The sequence below is a fragment of the Felis catus genome, chromosome A1 (genome assembly GCF_018350175.1).
Source record: "Felis catus isolate Fca126 chromosome A1, F.catus_Fca126_mat1.0, whole genome shotgun sequence".
In the NCBI taxonomy this organism is placed as follows: domain Eukaryota; kingdom Metazoa; phylum Chordata; class Mammalia; order Carnivora; family Felidae; genus Felis; species Felis catus.
The window spans coordinates 192,633,814-192,650,749 of NC_058368.1; the positions used below are offsets into that span (position 1 = coordinate 192,633,814).

Below are 16,936 nucleotides of genomic sequence, written 5' to 3' on the forward strand. Positions count from 1 at the left end.
ACACTTGCAAAAACGTTGGACTTCAGACGATCTGATGTTCAATATTCTAAGAGTCTATTTTGAATAAAGGGTGTCTGGTTCCTAGTGAAACTTCTGCACGTTAAGACGTGGGTTCATCCTTCCAACATGACTCATGTCTATGGATCCTCACAGGAGGTGGACTCCAGCAGAGGTCAGTTTAGGGGAAGCTTGGGAACAAAGCGCATCTTTGAGGTTCAGTGGGTGCGGGGTTAGAGGACATCAGGCAGCCCGATGCTTCTCTGTGAAAGAATGGGAGGGCAGCAGGCAAAGGAACGGAGAGAACTATTTATGTTACACTCACATGGAGAGAACATGGTATGCAAATTAGGACTTCCTTTGCTGTCTGAAGGAAACCAGCTCAGGACTCACCTAAATAATGGCAGCCTTCGGCAGCAATCCATCACTAATGCTGTGGGCTCCCACGGACAGCTAAGACTCCCCACCCGCAATGCCCCCAAAATGCCCCCTGAAAAGACCCTCCACACAAGGAAGTGGAATGGGAGTGGGGTGGAGAGGAGGGCAACCGCACTGTCAATTTCGATGCCGTTTAAAGTTTCAGAGTTATTTATTACTTCTGGTTAACTAGTAAGATGAAGACAAACATTCACTGTGGGCACCTGTGTGGCTCAGTGGGTTAAGCACCCGACTCTTGATTTCTACTCAGGTCATGATCTCATGGTTCATGAGCTCGAGCCCCACGTGGGGCTCGCACTGACGGCACAGACCCTGCTTGGGATTCTCTCTGCCCCTCCCCTGCATGCATGCGCTCTCTCTCAAAAAACAAAAAAACTAAACTTAAAAAATATATATTTATTGCATTTTATTCCCTTTCATTCTGAGGACAGAGGTGTGCTAAAGTGGCACTAATGGCAGATGTGAAAGTCTCAGGCTTGGCTGGGCAAGGGACTTCATCCCATGAGGGCTCGGGGACCTCCACCAGCACAACCCAGTCAGCTAACCCCGTCATGAGCACATGACTTGCCTGGGGACTTTGTTAAAACACAGAGCTGATTCAGTAGACAGTTGGCAGGTGAGGGGCGCGGAGATTCTTCATGTCTAACAAGCATTCAGATGATGGACGAACTCTAAATAGCAAGCCTTTACTATAGGTAAAGACACGCCAGTCCATATCCTGTGAAAAATAAGTTTTGAGACATTTGAACATTGAGATCTTTATATGAAGATCCAGATTACCAGCTCCTCTTGTGAAATCTCAAGAACTGGGCCCACAGGGCTGGCATCCCCAGATGGCAATGAGAGGCCGGAGCGGAGTGGCGGCTGCCCTCAGGAGGGACGTGAGTTCCCCGGCTGCCCCTGCGGGCATGTCAACCTGCAGCCCTCCAGCCAGGCTACTCAAGGCCTTCGCTTTATACGTGGATAACTGCAGACCCAGACTGAAGCTCCTTGCTCAGCGTGTCGGGCTCGCTGTGCAGCATTCAGGCTCCACACTCCGGCCTTCGGACCCCTCAATCTCTTTCCATATGAGTGGGAGAGCAGGAATAAACTTCTGTGACCTAAACTTACTCGACGTGCACTGGGATGGGAAGGGGGAATGTAGGAGCTAGTAGTTAGAGTCTGGAGGAAAAACCGCTGGCAGCAATTGCTGTAACTACACAGCCAGGGGCCAAATACAGAAGTGAAAGCATCTGAATTCCATGTGGACGGTCAAGGAGAACAACAGAATGTGTCTCTTGTTATTCATTCAGATCGTTTATTAAGAGTGAAAGTCGGGCCGTCCCATCCGTGTGATATTGCAACATGAAAAGTCACGTACATACTAAGGAGACCCCACAGAATGGAGAGCCTTTCAACAGTACAGAGCCATAGATTACAAAATTAAAATACAAGTGATCCCCCAAATTTGGCAGGAAACAAGTACAGTATGAGGAGGCCTGGAATGGAAGGGCACTTGCTTTTTGATAAGGCAGTTACAAAATGGAGAACAAACCCACACCCTGAAAACATTCTGATGGGCATAATGGAGAGGAGACACGTAAAACAGGGGTCCTGTATGACCCTCCGCCATTGGCGAAGATGCATTCATGGAGTGAGAGCAACCGGAGGGTTTGTGGTTTAAGACGCAAGCCAGGTGAAATAACTGATTGCAGACATTTCTACCTTAAGAAGAGGTTCCCACCTTGCCCCAGACTAGACTCCATCTCAAAACATCAGATCAACTTGACCCAACCTTGAACTTGGGAACAGTCTGCAATAAAATGAAGGGACTAAAAAGGCACCCCCAAACACCGTGCTTTCCAGGCCATGACCTTGAGTTTACTTTTGTCCTTCAGTTCAACTGCCTAGCCCAGTAACAGGGGCCGGGAGGCTGGGAATCACAGGGCGTCAGAGCTGTGTCTGTCCGAGTCAGGGCCATCTGAGTGACACAACCCCAGAGGACCACATGAAAGGCAGAAGCCTGACCAACAGATCACAGAGCAAGCCCATTTTGTGAGAACTTAGATTCTAGGGCAACACTATGTCTCCCGCAAGGGCTTCTGAATCACAGTCTTAAGTCATAAGCTAGAACTGTTCTCCCCTCACATTCATTGTGCAAACTCAGCTGACTGCTTTCCTAATCATTTCACACGACCTTGAGCAGCTCAGCATGGTGGTTCACAGCCCCGAAGAGATGGCCTTGGGAACCTCTCTGCTCAGTGGCCAGGTCTCAAGAATCTGAAGGCAGTTACATTAGACAGGATTTGAGTCCTGTGCAAGTCAGAGAGTGAGCAGAGCTCTGGACAGGTCAGGAGGATGAGATGTTAGTCCAGATAGTGCCATGTGACTTGGGCAAGTTGATCTGAATTTTAGTCTCCTGTCTTTAAAATGAATGAGGGCGCACCAGCAACCTTAAAGGACTTTCCAGATTGAAAGTATGGCACTTCTAGGACACAGAGACATGTGGTGTACCCCTCCCCTCAAGGTATCCTAAGCTTCGTTTGCTCAATAAAAACGTGTGAAGAACTTGCAGAAATTTTAAGGTACAAGCCCTCAGTAGCCGTGGAACCTTTACACTCCACAGGGAGCAGTGTTTTACAATCTTCTAGCTAAAACTCTTCCTGAGTGATGTGAGCATCCGTTTTTGTGTGGCAAGCATGGAACCAGGGTCTCACCCCTTCTTAGGTTATTTATCAGGCTGATAGCATCCCTTCCTCTCTTGACCCCTCCGTTAGCTTCAGCGGCAACGAGTATAACCAGGCTGATGGGGTTTCCGCAACATCCTTCAACAAGGAGCTAAATGGACCAATGCTGAGGGGGAAGGACAGTCAGCACATCAAAGTGTTCATCTGCCAGCTGCTCCTTTCCAAAAGATGGCTGCTAGGCCATGGGACAGTGCCAGCGATTGGGTCCTTGGCCAAGATGAACAACTTGTTCCACATGGCCCCTACTGGGGACAGACTAAGATGGAAATTACAGAGAACATAGAAAAGCCAGAGGTTTACAAAGATAGAGCAGGCTTCCCCAGGAGGTAGTGAGTTCCCTGTCCTCAGAGATGTTTAAACCCAGACTGCTCAAATCCTTGGTGGGACAGCTGTAGGCAGAATGTCAGCACCTGTGGGAGACCGGACTGATGACTTAAAGACCCTTTCCCTACTTTTGGATCTCACCATTATAAGGACTGAGAGCCTTTAGGGGACTTCCATGAAGCAACTTTGCTGGGATCCACGGTCTGGACAGCCTACTTCAACAGATAAGGGCTCCCGAGTAAGTCCCCTCTCCTACTTTCTCCCTCGTCTACCAGCTGGTTGTCCTGCAGGATATTAACCAAGAAGTTCCCACAAAATAAGCAGCGGAAATGCCAAGGTTAGATGTGACATTCCAGCTGCAAACAATTATTAATATCTGTTCCCTGGAAGGCTAGCAGTGAATATTTAGCTATGTCAGGAACATCTACCAACTTGGCGGCTCTAACACATAAGTGAAATTCCTTGTCATTTTACAATGCCAATCTTGAAGCCTTTGGTTTCAATCTTTCATGGGATTCAGCTACGATCTTTTTCACATGCTGTTGCCAACCTAAGAGTGTGTTTGCTGAAATAAGAAGTTTGTCCATTTGTTTTTTTAAAACCCTAAATCAGAGCGACAGGAGTGGCAGGATGCTGACATTTCCACGTGACAGCCTTCAGCACATATGAAAGAACCACACCAGGCTGGACCGAGGCAGGCACCATACTCTTTAAGAAGACAACGTCCGCTCTGGATTTCACATTCCAGTTTTGCCCAGGAGCACCAAGAGGAGAGAAGGCAATGTTGCAACATTACAGGCAGAGAGAAGCGCAAGAGTCCTTGGCAGGTGCGTAAAAATGTAGGCAGCCAAGATGAACACTGCTTTCCCCAAACCCCACTCCTTCGGAGGGCCCCGCCATTTCCCATAGGCAGAAGCCTCCTGCACACAGATCAAGCCATGGGAAACTGCAGAAGAGGCTAAGGCAAGCGGCTTAGTGGTTTGATGAAAGAACAGATTTCTGCACACATGAGAAACGTCAGTTCAGATAGCTTTGTCTTTTCTCTCATCTGACACGTTTTCAAAGGGTGAAAAGATACCCACGACCTCCATTTTCCAAAAGCACCTCTTCCAAGGAGAGGCGGCACAACGTCTGGCCGAAGGTGCGAGTCTCCCTGGGGTTCTGGCTGGAACCAGAGCGCGCTTACCGATACACGTGAACAGATGGATCCTAATACCACAGTTTCTTGTACAGAAACGTACTGCTGTCTCTCCCCACTGGGAAACGGACCTGCTGTTCAAGAAACAGTGACAGGATCTACACATCTGCAATTTTCACTTACACATCAGAAAGGTACACTTTCTCGACAAGAGACGGACCTTTCCAGACAGCGGGTTACCAGTGCCTTAACCTCTAGGCCTATCTGGCCCCCCAAACTGCAGCCTGATGAGAAAACACTCCCCTTGACAAGGCGAGGGGGGGGGGGCTTGGTGTTTGATGCCTCCAAAGCCTTTCTAACTCAGCCTCTTAGGAAAAAACCCATACAAGCCACATAACCTTTGAGCCTTCCTGATGTCCACACACCAACATCTTTCAGCTACACGCAGTACGACAATCTCTACATACTGAATCTGAATGACTAAAAACACTCAGAGAGTACCTTGACGTGCCATCCATAGCCGGGTGTATTAAAATAAGATCCCCTCATAGTCTAGAGTATGCTCTATGTACATTCATTTATACATATTTAAAAAGGCTGTAATCTGCTAGACGTGCATTCTGAACACTGGTGAAAATTTGCTGCAATGGAACACACTGCATTTTAGTGACAGGGTGGCCTGTCCCCGGTCCACGGAGAGCATGGCCCTCTGCCTCACAGAGCGGAGACCTTCAGAAAGTGCACCACCCTGCTTAGTGGGGTTTTGTTCTGACTTCTCTGTGCTGATGCCCAGAGTAAGCCATCTGTGGGACATTAAAACTTTCTGCCGGGCCAGGCCATCCACGGCTCCTTTTACAATTTAAGGCTTAAGAAAGAACTCACAATTGAAACTGAGTAAGAAAGTGATACTTTTGACCACAGTACATGTCAAGACGGTCAGAAATTAGAATCCAAGTCCTTTTCTTCTCTTTTTCTCCCAGCCCCTATTCACATCCTTTGTCCCCTAATACACTGATTAGAAACTTTTTCAAAAGCATATTTTTGGGTATAAAGCTTTGCTTTCAAAGGAGACTTTGGCTCTGATATAAGAAGATAGAGGAATCTGAGGTTTTGAACATTAAAAAAACTCAGGTAATTATTCATACTTTAAAAAAAAATCATTTTAGCAATCTTTTCCCCTAAAAGGGAGGCAAACTGCTCAGAAAAATGAACAATGGCACTGACCTTTGCGAATAGCTCAAACTCATGATTTGCTGGTGACCCCGAGCCCAGGGAGTCAAGGCTAGTCAGACTTTTTGTCCCAGAACTGGACTTATGAGCAGGAATTACATGATCCTTGGCAGCTTTCTTGGTGGTTGTGAACTAAGGATTCGTACTTCTGAAAACACAGGCCCCAGATCACTAAATATCTCCATCTGTCAAAGCATTTATGGCCTAGAATGACTGAAGTCATAATTCGTAACTTCACCCCAAAAAGTAAAGCACAGATGGTGTGCAGAGGGCTGCGTCTCCTGTGAGGGTCTCTGCATCAGTGTTTCTGGAACCTCCATGAACAAAGCTTGGCACATGCGCTTGCCCTCAAATCCTCTTGTGATGAGAAACCTCCTGCTGGTGCATCAGGACTTCCTCCGTACTCTAGAAGTTAAGTGGTGAGCAACAGAAATAGCAGGGGTCTCATTACCTAGAGGTGTGAAGCAGATGTTACGAGGCTGGCACGGTCAGTGACAGTGCAACTAGCCAACAGATACTGTTCGAGTGCCTACCGTGTGCAAGGCAAGGCATGGGGCCAGTGAGGAGGACCGCTGTCAAACTGATGTGCTGCTAAACGACAAAGCTCACAACAAAGCGGGGGCACGTCTGTCTGTTCCCGGCAGACCCGGGTCTACCGCTCCTCAAGCTGGCTGGGCCTCACTGCTGTCCCAGTGCCACCTCTCACACAAGGCAGAGTGGTATTACAAGGTGAGTACCGAAATATTTTTTATCCCACACTTCCAGTAGAATTGGCTTAGTGCTTTGTTAAATGCTACAATACATAGTCTCTCAATCTCATTATGGTCTTTTTTTTCAGTCCAGCAGTTGCCTTAAAAGAAAGTCTTTGTATAACATGCTGACTCATGAGAATATGATTCTCCTGACCGAAAAGATTTACAGTATTCATCATTCAAACTTCTTTATTTACAATAAAATTTAACAGTCTTTATGGGCCTAAACGTGGCAGATATCACCTGTGCATTAAGCATCATACTTTGCTCCTTGATGCACTTCTTCCTCACTCAAGCTGCTTGCCGCCCTCCGATTTCTGGTCCAGTCTACTCTTGTTACTCTTCACCATGTAGATGAAGTAGGCGAGGGTCTCTTTTTCATTCACAGGTATGTTCCTGAAGTGTCGGCTGACAGTCTACATGGGGGAAAAAAACCAGAGTCCATTAAAGCATGCATAAATCAGGGCCACAAAATCTGAACTGTGCCATAGAGGGAGTAGGACTTAGCTTCCAGAGCTAGGGAGAGGATTACGATCACTGCAGAACTTCCTGCAGTGCTATAGAGCTCAGAATGCCCTTCTTCTCCAGGGGTCTGCGGGATTTGGTTTCCAGGCCTCCAAAAGCAGCCCTTTAACCCCCACAACACTCCCAAAGTGCAGTTCTATTTCAGTGGCAGCCAACTGTCCATCATGGCAAAAAGTCAAGGTCATCCCCATGGAGGAACAGGTTGGGACTGCTCTGCTTGGCCAGCTGCTACCATCTCCAGCTCTCAGGCCCTGGGACTGGGCAGAAAAGTGTCTTTTTAAAATTGTGTCAAATGAGGGGCGCCTGGGTGGCTGGGTTGGTTGATTTTGGCTCAGGTCGTGACCTCACGATTCTTGAGTTCAAGCCCTACATCGGGCTCCCTGCTGACAGTGTGGGGCCTGCTTGGGATTCTGTCTCTCCCTCTCTCTTTGCTCCTCCCCTGTTCATGCGAATGCACGCTCTCTCTCTCTCAAAATAAACAAACATTAAGAATAAAGTAAAATTGTGTCAAATGAATAGCCAGTTGTTCAGATGTAAGTGTTTGACCCAAGAATTCACCTAAATAGAACTGCCTCTTGAAAGACACATCACATTTGAAGAATAATCTGTCATTCACTATGCACTCCTGACATTTGGCTTTATTTTATAAGTCCTGAGAATGCAGGTCTCCTCTTGCCCCACCTCATCCCATCCCTTTCACCAGGGTGAATGCTGGAAATGGGTAACATTACCTTAAAGGGGTAAGTCTTGGGCACTATGTTTTATCTAGATGCTGAAGAAGTTTAAAGTAAAAATGATAGATCAGCAAGAAACCCCTATAGAAAAGATCAAAAACCTATGGGGCTGTGAACTTTTAAGGAAATTTCTGATTGGATTGAGGGGGCTAGGACTGATGAAAAAAAAAAAAATCAGAGAACTAGCACTAAAGAGTGGTCATCTATGGATGGTAGAATTATATTTTTCTTTTTTTCATTTTCCCAATTTTCTACAATGGGCAGAAAAGCACATTACGAAAAGCGTGATGAGAGGTCCTCACACAAATGCCAATCGGACAGAAGTATCAAGCCAGGCTGTCAATATTTTAAAACAATGGCCAACAGACCATTCTCTGCCCCCTCCTCCAAATTGTATTCAGAGCTCAGGATAGGAGAAAAATTTCTTGGGTTCCATTCATTAGAATAAATGCTTCCATTACCAACATCAGAGTAGAAGAAATCAAGGGAAAAAAAAAAAAAACTAAAGAAAAAAAATAGCTCCTAAAGAACATGAGCAAAGGTTTTGGGGTGATTAATCTGACACACCTGATGTGCAGAAAGGACCATATCTATAAAGAATCTTACAAAACAAGATTCAAACAAATGAACAAACAAAAGCACACTCAGGACTTAGGATCAGGAGTCTTGAGATTCCAGGCTCAATTCTGCCATGAACTTGCTGTGTGATTTTAAATAAGTCATTTCCTCTCTCTGTGCCATGGTTTCTGTGATAGAAACTGGGCCTTTCCAGGTAAAGCTGTGGGATTCTGGATTGTACAAAAGAGGGACTAGGAAGTTGTTTCCAGAGCTGTGGAGGGCATTATGATCAACAGACACACATAGCGGTAGGGGGAACCAAGGTCACCGACAGAAGCACACTTCTGGCTTTCTTTTTACAGTGCAATTTGTCCACTTACTTCTGCTAACTGGGCCTTATTGAAGCCTGGTCTGGTCTGCAATTTGTAGTGTCGTTTATAACGCCGTAGAGTGTTCACCTGCAGCTGGAACAGGTCAACCTGGAGAGAAGAGGAGAAACACATTATCCATCACCTGATTAGGCATGACTAACCAGGAGTGCACTATGTGCCCAGCACTACTCTAGGAGGGGCAGGGGTGAAGAGAACTACAGAAAAATCTTAGAAATGATCCACTGAGGACTAATAACTTGCTGGGAGGACAAAAAACAAAACAAAACAAAACAAAACCAAAAAACAGTGGAAACACAGTTCTGGCTGGGAAGGGGTGGTCTCAGGGGGCTCACAGAGGCAGTGAAACTGAAGCAAAGGAGAGCAGGGTTTAGAAAGATGGTAAGGACGGGGCTAGTGTAGGGAATGAGAGAGAATACCACGAGTACAGAGAGTCATGAGAGGAAGTCATGAGAGGAAGAGGGGTCATAGGCATTAGTGACAGGTTTAAAAGGTGGGACTGGAGGGCAGCAGGTCTCGAAAAGCAGGAGCTACCATAGGTAGTAGAGGGTGATGTTCCAGAGAGATGTGTCTAGTGGGGGCTTGTAGGGAAGACTGGTGGGGGGTGCGGGGGGTGATGCTGTAGCAGGGATCAGAAATGAGATACTCGAATTGAGCTTTGGAGGCTCATGATACTAGAGGGGGACACTAAGCATGGACAGCAAAGGTAAACCCAGACAGGCATCCTGGAGGACGACAGGCCACAGCTTGGCAGCAGACTGGATGGGGGGCATGAAAAAGGACAGTGGGAAATACTGCTGTTCTCAAAGAGTCCTTCCCTAGGCTGAGCCTTCAGGTATCAGAACCCCCAACAACTCTTCAGGGAAAACTGAAAAGCTACTGTAGCTAATGTACAAATCAGCAGGTTAGGTTGGGGTCTCTGCAGGCGGCTGGATGACAGAGGGAAGGGACCCCCCCTTTTTTTTCTAACACAGGAAGAGAGGAAAGCTTCACAGTCATGAGATATTGAAGGCCCAGAAAGCTGGGCTGCTTTTACCTGCCTCTAAAAGAGATGTTCTTGCTTCGGGCAGGTGGAGAGCACTTAAAAACAAAATGAATGATCAATATGAGGGACCAAAGTCCTTCATTCTTTTCAAAACATTCCTCAAACCTTTTTTTTTTTTTGTAAAAAGCATTGAAATTGAATACATCCATTTCTTTATAAAATAATAATACTAACGCTAAAGGCGACAGAAAAATAGTATAAACCAATGCTAGAAAAAGGGACACCGAGAGGGGCAGGGGAAAGGACCATATTTCCAAAGGGTTTCTCCACATCTGCAGACAAAGGCCCGCCTACTCTTTCTATTCCTACGCAGTCATTTCCACTCTGAGTGCTAACAGGCAGTTGCCTTATGAAATATTCATGTGTCAAATATTCAACGTACATTACCAACGGTTCTTCTTCTGCTGAGTCTTAAGTGAAAACAACTTAGATAGAAAGAAAAGCCAATACTGCTTCCTGCAGGCTTGCGCAGGAGGCACTGGCACCTTGAAGGTTTGAGAAGTCTCAGTCTCATCGTCTAGTGCAATGGTTCTCCACGAGGGATGCTTTTGCCCACCCCCAGCCCGACCCCCACCCCACCAGAGGACACCTGCTAATGTCTGAAGACATTTTTTGATTGTCACTACTGCGGCGACTGGCATCTAATGGGTAGAATCTGGGGATGCGGCTAAACATCCAATGATGTCAGGGACAGCCCTGACAGCAAAGGCTTATCTGGCCCCCAATGTCAGCAGTGCCAGGGGTGAGAAACCTTATAGCTGACTTTGGAATGGCTCCTTGGGAACAAGCCTGGACCAGGGATCAGAGCGACGGAAATCAGAGCTGGTATGCATTGACAATGTCCACCTTCATTTTGCAGACGAGAAAACAGAGGGCAAGTGACTTCCCTCAATCCATATAGGCTCAGTCTCCACCTCTGAAGGCAAAAAAAAGTTTAAAAAAACTTGCCATTGTGGTTGTAGTTAAGAATTTATCAGGGGTTTCTTGAAGAAAGGCAGTATGGCCTACAGGAAAGGACACTGGACCAGAGCCCCCTAACTCTGTGTGTGACCTCGGGTCTCTGTGCCTGTCTGTGAAATGATGGGTCAGTGAGACTAGTTGATTTCTAAGTTTTCAGCTCTCAGATTTGATATTACCATGACTCTCTCTCTGATTCACTTTTCAAACAAACCACAGCAAAACAAAGGGGACTAAAATTATTTCTGAATACAACCAGTAGACCAGGCCAGAGATAACGATCACATTAGAATCCATTCTCCCAGCTTTCTCAAGCTGATCCTTTTGACCTTTACCTCAGGAATGTCAGTGTCGTGCTCAGGAGAATCTCCGCCATCGTCACTTGTCTTCCTCTTCCTTTTATTTCGTACACTCTGGATGAAATTTTTGTGGAAGTCGCAGATATACAGGTGCCTTACCTGATGGGAAGCAAATTAAAGTGAGAGTTGCCGATTCCATGGAAACAGCAACAGGTATCTACCAAATTATGGGGTTCTCGCCACTGCAAGGCACTGAAGAGACAGAAGGAAGAATAAGACGTAGGCCCTAATTTCTAGAGGTTTTATGTTGGGTTGCAGAAGAAAAAACCCACAAAGAGACACGGACATTACTATCACACTGGGCGGCAGATCATAAACTAAGTCCTCACTGAAGGCTAGAGACGATAGATGGTACGGATTCAGCCACGGAAGACATGCCTGTGGCTGGGACAGTCAGTGCAGAGGTCCCTGACTACAAGGGAGGATTTAGAGGTAGATAGGAAGCATTCCAGATGGGAAGAAGAGCCAAGACTTAGAGTCTCAAACACGGCTGACAAGAAGGCGTGAGGGAGGCAGCCCAGGGTAGACAGTGTCAGTGAGGTGGAGATAACGGCCCACACGGGAGCACAATGAGAGTTCGGGGGTGGGGGCTACGAGAACAGCTTAGACTTTCCTTAAGACAGAGTCCCCCAAGGTTTTGGAAGCAGGGAGCGATGTGACATTTTCAGACCTGTAGGAGTTATGAATTTACAATGGGCTGGAAGGCACTGTCTCAGGAAGGAGGAGAGGAGGAAGGATGGGGCTGTGGCGACGGCAGACAGGACTTCCTATTTTCACATGGACAACAGCTACTACTGAAGGATGACGTCTCTGAAAAACTTGATTTCTGTGTATCAGAATTATACTTCTTGCATCAGCACAACTCTGGTCCACAAAGAGAAGTGGAAAGGTGCAGAGATTCTCATTCTCCCAGAAGCCACATGGAAGAAGGTGGATGCTACCGCTGATTTTCGAATGCAGGCTGGAGGCATAATAGTAAGTGAAGGCAGCAACAGCAGCTAAGTAGTAACGTGTTTTTACTGAAGAATGTAAGTGCCAGGGTTGGCTGGAGGAGACACTCAAAAACCTAACAAACTAAATGCCTGTGTAAATGACCTGGGGTTGTTGACACTGAGGCAGATGTCACACAAATGTTCTTGAGGGACTTCTGAATTTGAGTTTATTCCTTCTTTTTTTTTTCTCTTTCTTTTAAGTAGGCTCGGTGCCAGCATAGGGCTTGAACTCACAACCCTGAGATTGAGAGTTGCATGTTCTACCAAATGAGCCAGCCAGGAACCTCTGTTCCTTAAATTCTTTTTTTTTTTTTATTTTTGATTTTTTTAAATGTTTATTTATTATTTTTAAAAATTTATTTGTTCTTATTTTATTTTTGAGGGAGGGGCGGAGGGACACAGAGAGAGAATCCTAAGCAGGCTCTGCACTGTCAGCACAGAACCCGATTTGGGGCTCGAACTCACGAACTGTGAGATCATGACCTGAGCCGAAATCAAAAGTCAGATGCTTAACTGACTGAGCAACCCAGGCACTCCTAATTCATTCATTCATTCTTTCTTTCTTTCTTTCTTTCTTTCTTTCTTTCTTTCTTTCTTTCTTTCTTTCTTTCTTTCTTTCTTTCTTTCTTTTTTTCTTTTCTTTTCTTTCTTTCTTTCTTTCTTTCTTTCTTTCTTTCTTTCTTTCTTTCTTTCTTTCTTTCTTTCTTTTTAATTTTTAAGCTTACTTACTTATTTTGAGAGAGCGAGAGTGAGCATGAGCAGGGGAGGGGCAGAGAAGAGAGGGAGAGAGAAAATCCCCAGCAGGCCCGACGCAGGGCTGGAACTCATGAACCATGAGATCATGACCTGAGCCGAAATCAAAAGTTGGACGCTCAACAGACTGAGCCACCCAGTCGCCCTATTCCTTAAATTCTTAAAGATAAAAGTAAGCTGACAGGAAACCAACATCAATTAATTCAGGTCTTTTCACGGAGAAAATAATGAAAATCGCTTTGCAGTCAGATGAACGATCACTTTCATGTGGTTGGGTTGGGGAGTCATGAGTACTTTTCAGTTTAGATTGTGACCATATCTTGCAGACAGCAGGTGTTCAGTAAGTGCAGTCGCACCAACAGAGGCGTCCCTCGCATCTAAAAACAGCTTAGGCCAGCAAAAGCCACCAGTTACAAATGGTTACAAATTGGAGTAGCTTTGCCAGAGTCAACTCTGTCAAAGGACTTTCAGTTACAGCATGTCGCTGTCCCAAAGAATCCCTCCCGGTTGATGTATGGACCACGGGACAAGGTTTTATCAGGGAAGAAAGCACACTCACACCCTACTGTCCATCCCTGATAGGAAGCTGGCCCTCATGTTAGCTAGTTCCATGTGTAAACTCTGAGATTAAGCAGCTTCTCAAATTCACAGAGTGCCACACTTGGTAGAACAGGCCGCAGAGGTGATTTCCCGAGCTGTGGCTGGGAGATTTCAGGTCAGGACACTAGAATAATGGAATCCTGGATGGAAGAGAACTTAGCAATCACCCGTGTAACCCCGCTGGCCCTGATCTCATTTTCTACAGAGAGAAACAGAAGCCATACAGATGGAGTTATGATCTGGCCAAGGTCACTCAGACCTTCTGATCCCTCACACAGGTCCTTTCCTACCCCAACATTTTCTTTATACTGTTCTCAACTTCACTTTTCTCCAGAATAAAGCAGAAATATGTCAATTGGAGGAATGTTTGAAAACACGTTATATGTTAATAACTCATAGAACACTGCCAATGTCTACATCAAATGAATTTAAACTGCCTGAGTTGGACTTTTGGTGCTATTATTTTAAAAGGTTCTCTGCTAGACCCTTTTACAAGATAAATAGTCATTATTTCTCCTTAACCATTTTGAAGTACATACTGGTTTTCAAAAATTTCAGAGCTCAGTGACCTTTGGGGGCTACGGGTTGAGGAAGGAGGGTGCTAGCAAAGGCTCTAGTGTTTTTCTTTTCCGTTTCCCTTTCTGCAACAGCTAAAATTTCTTGTAACACAGCAGTTACTTAGAATTGAATTCCTGCCCAAGCCTGTGAGAATGAAATAGAATCCCCTTCAGAAATAATGATTGTACACCACCACCTTGAAACAAGTTGTGAGTGATTCCATCTTGAAACACTACTCCTCCAGAAGCATTACTTTGGGGGAACTCTGGTGCCAGGCTCAGGATGCCTCTTTTGTAGACAGTGTGTGTGAAAACACCAACGTAGCTCAACACAGGTTTTCCAGTGGGGTCACTGGGTAAATGGAGCCCCCCGGTGGCAGCATCACAATTGTTCAGATGTCATGGCATCCAAGGGTTTAAAAGAACAGGAAATTTCTTTTTTTTAAGGACTGGAAAATATTATTATTATAAGCTGCTCAAGTAAAGTTGCCCAACCACCTACACAAAAGGTAGGCAGTGTTTCCAAGAGGATGAATTCACTGCTGTCTTAGGATTAGGCATTTCACTTCAGCGTGTGTCCTAATCTGGATCTCTAGCCAATTGTTCACCCTCAGATGAATTTCTTTCATCCATCCATCCATCCATCCATCCATCCATTCATAGAGATTTGTAATAAGAAAAGCCATTAACTCACTCCCAGCCATTTTTTAAAATAGCATCTTTACATTCAAGAGTTGCAAATATGTATTGTAATTGTTAACTTAAAAAAAACTTGGGGGTGGGAGGGAAGAGCCTGGAGAAAAGGGCAGGGAAGATATTTTATTTATTAAGACTTAATCAAGGCTTATGCATGGTGCTTGGAAGTACATCAGATAATGGGTTTTTAAATTAACCAGCCTCTCAGTCACTGTGACACTTTGGCACTGTCCTTTCCTATCTCTGGGCCTCAGTTTCAGCTGCAAAACCCAAAGTAAAAAAGTGGTTGCCCTTTCAGTTTAACAAGCAATCTATGATTTTCCCCAACAGTGGAATTTTGGTCCTAAAAAAGAACGGATGTTAACCACCTGAACTTAGCTTGTCTACCAGAATATTAAAACCCCCCTTAACTCATTTCCAATTCCTAATCACAAGGCAGCCACTTAAGGCTTGCAGCAACAGATGTCAAACTAAAAAGTTCTTAATTGGTTGACAATAGGCACATCTTTAGAATTGTTAACTAGAAGTGGTGAAATCACACAGGAAAAGTTTCCCTATAATTAGGCACAAAACACAGGGTGATTCTAATCAAATTTAAAGCCCCCTTCCCTAAGAAGTTACCCCTAAGAAAACTGATTTTCTTCCTCCTGGTCACTTGGACTGCAGGAACCGCCTCCCAAGACCTGGTCTTGGCCTTATTTCTGCCACATCCTTGAAAAATCCCATTTCCCCACAGCTGCATGCAAAGCAGCGAGCTCGATGACCCTCTGCAGAAGCCGAGGCCGCGGCAGGGGGGAAGTAACTGCCACCTTTCCATCTCTGAAGGAATAACATGGTTCCGAGAAGAGGAGAAGTTAAAGAAGAGCTGGGCCCCTTCATCGCCCCCTCCCCAACACTTGCTCCTTCGTGGGCCAACAATATTAACCCATGTCTCCCTGCTCTAAATCAACACAACAAGCCCTAAACTGTTGTCAAATCTCCCCAGGAAGGAGAGGTCCTCGGAGCCCCCTTCCCCCCGCCCCCCGCCGCCCCCAATCTCCCGGATTTGGGCAGAATCCCAGTCGGAGCCTGTCTGCGCTGAAGCGGCCTTTGAAATCCCGAGTGCAACTCCCCACCCAGTTTGCAGATAAAGGGCGGCGAGGCCCAGGGCGGGGAGGGCCCCGGGGTCCGGCCCTCAGCCGGGGACAGCGGCCGGAGGACGGCGGCGCGCGGAGACCCAGCCGGGGACAGGGGCAGGGGCAGGGGCGGACTCACGCTCTTGTCGATGTCCAGCTTGAGTTTCTTCTGCGAGATGCTCTTCTGGACCCTCTTGCTGAAGGAGGCGTTGCCCGCGGGCCGGACGCAGCGCTCGCCGTCCTCGATGAGGCAGCAGCTCTGGCCGTAGCCCGGGGCGGCGGCGGGGGCGGCGGGGGGCCCTTCGCGGCTGTCCTCCTCCGTGCTAAAGCCGTTCATCTCCCCGCCCCGGGCCGGCCCCTCTGCGGGAGGATCCCCAGTAGGCCACTCCGCGGCCGCGCGCCCCGCGGGGCAGGTCGCCGAGGCCCCCGCACCCGAGGGTCCCGGAGTCCGTCTCCAGACCAGGCGCTGCCCTGCCCCGCGCCCAGGAGGCCCGGCTCTGCTCCGCTGCGCTCCGGCTCCTTCGGCCCCTGGCCCCGCGCCTCCGGAAAGCCCCTTCCTCCCCGCTCGAGGCCCCGGGGTCGGCTCCCGCGGCTCGTAGGGCCCCGCCGGGGGTCACCCGGAGGCGCCTTCTGCCGGGGGCCCAGAACCGTTACCCTTCGGCGGGGGCGTCCGGGAGGGCGTCCCAGGTAGCAGCCGCTCCCTGGGGACTCCGGGCCCGGCTTGCCAGGGGGTTTCGAGGGCCCCCGCCGGCTCCCGCCTTCTTTCGGCTGCGGGGCAAACTCGCCGCCGGGCAGCTCCGCCGGGGTGGCACGGCCTCCCCGCGCGGGACCCGGCCTCGAACCCGCGGCGCCCGGGCCCCGGGGCGCGTCCGGCTCGCTCCACCCCTGCAGCCGCTCGGCTGCGCCCCGAGTCCCGCGGCAGCCCCTGGGCCACCCGGCCGCCGCCCGCCCAACACACCGCACCACAACAGTTCGCTCCCCCGCCCTCCGCGGGACAGCGGAAGTCCCGCCTCCGCGCGGCCATTGGCCTCGTTCGCTCTGTGGGCGGGGC

At 47.7% G+C, this 16,936-nt stretch overlaps 1 protein-coding gene across 1 annotated transcript; it reads right to left on the reverse strand.

The window, feature by feature from the left end:
* Positions 1–1,710: 1,710 nt before the first annotated feature.
* SAP30L (SAP30 like) lies at positions 1,711–16,883 on the reverse strand. Its single transcript, XM_003981361.5, has 4 exons — positions 16,025–16,883; positions 11,149–11,271; positions 8,803–8,901; positions 1,711–7,021 (listed from the first exon to the last, which is right to left on the reverse strand). The coding sequence occupies exons 1-4, from the start codon at positions 16,220–16,222 to the stop codon at positions 6,893–6,895; spliced, it is 549 nt and encodes a 182-aa protein (XP_003981410.1). The 5' UTR covers positions 16,223–16,883; the 3' UTR covers positions 1,711–6,892.
* Positions 16,884–16,936: the final 53 nt, after the last annotated feature.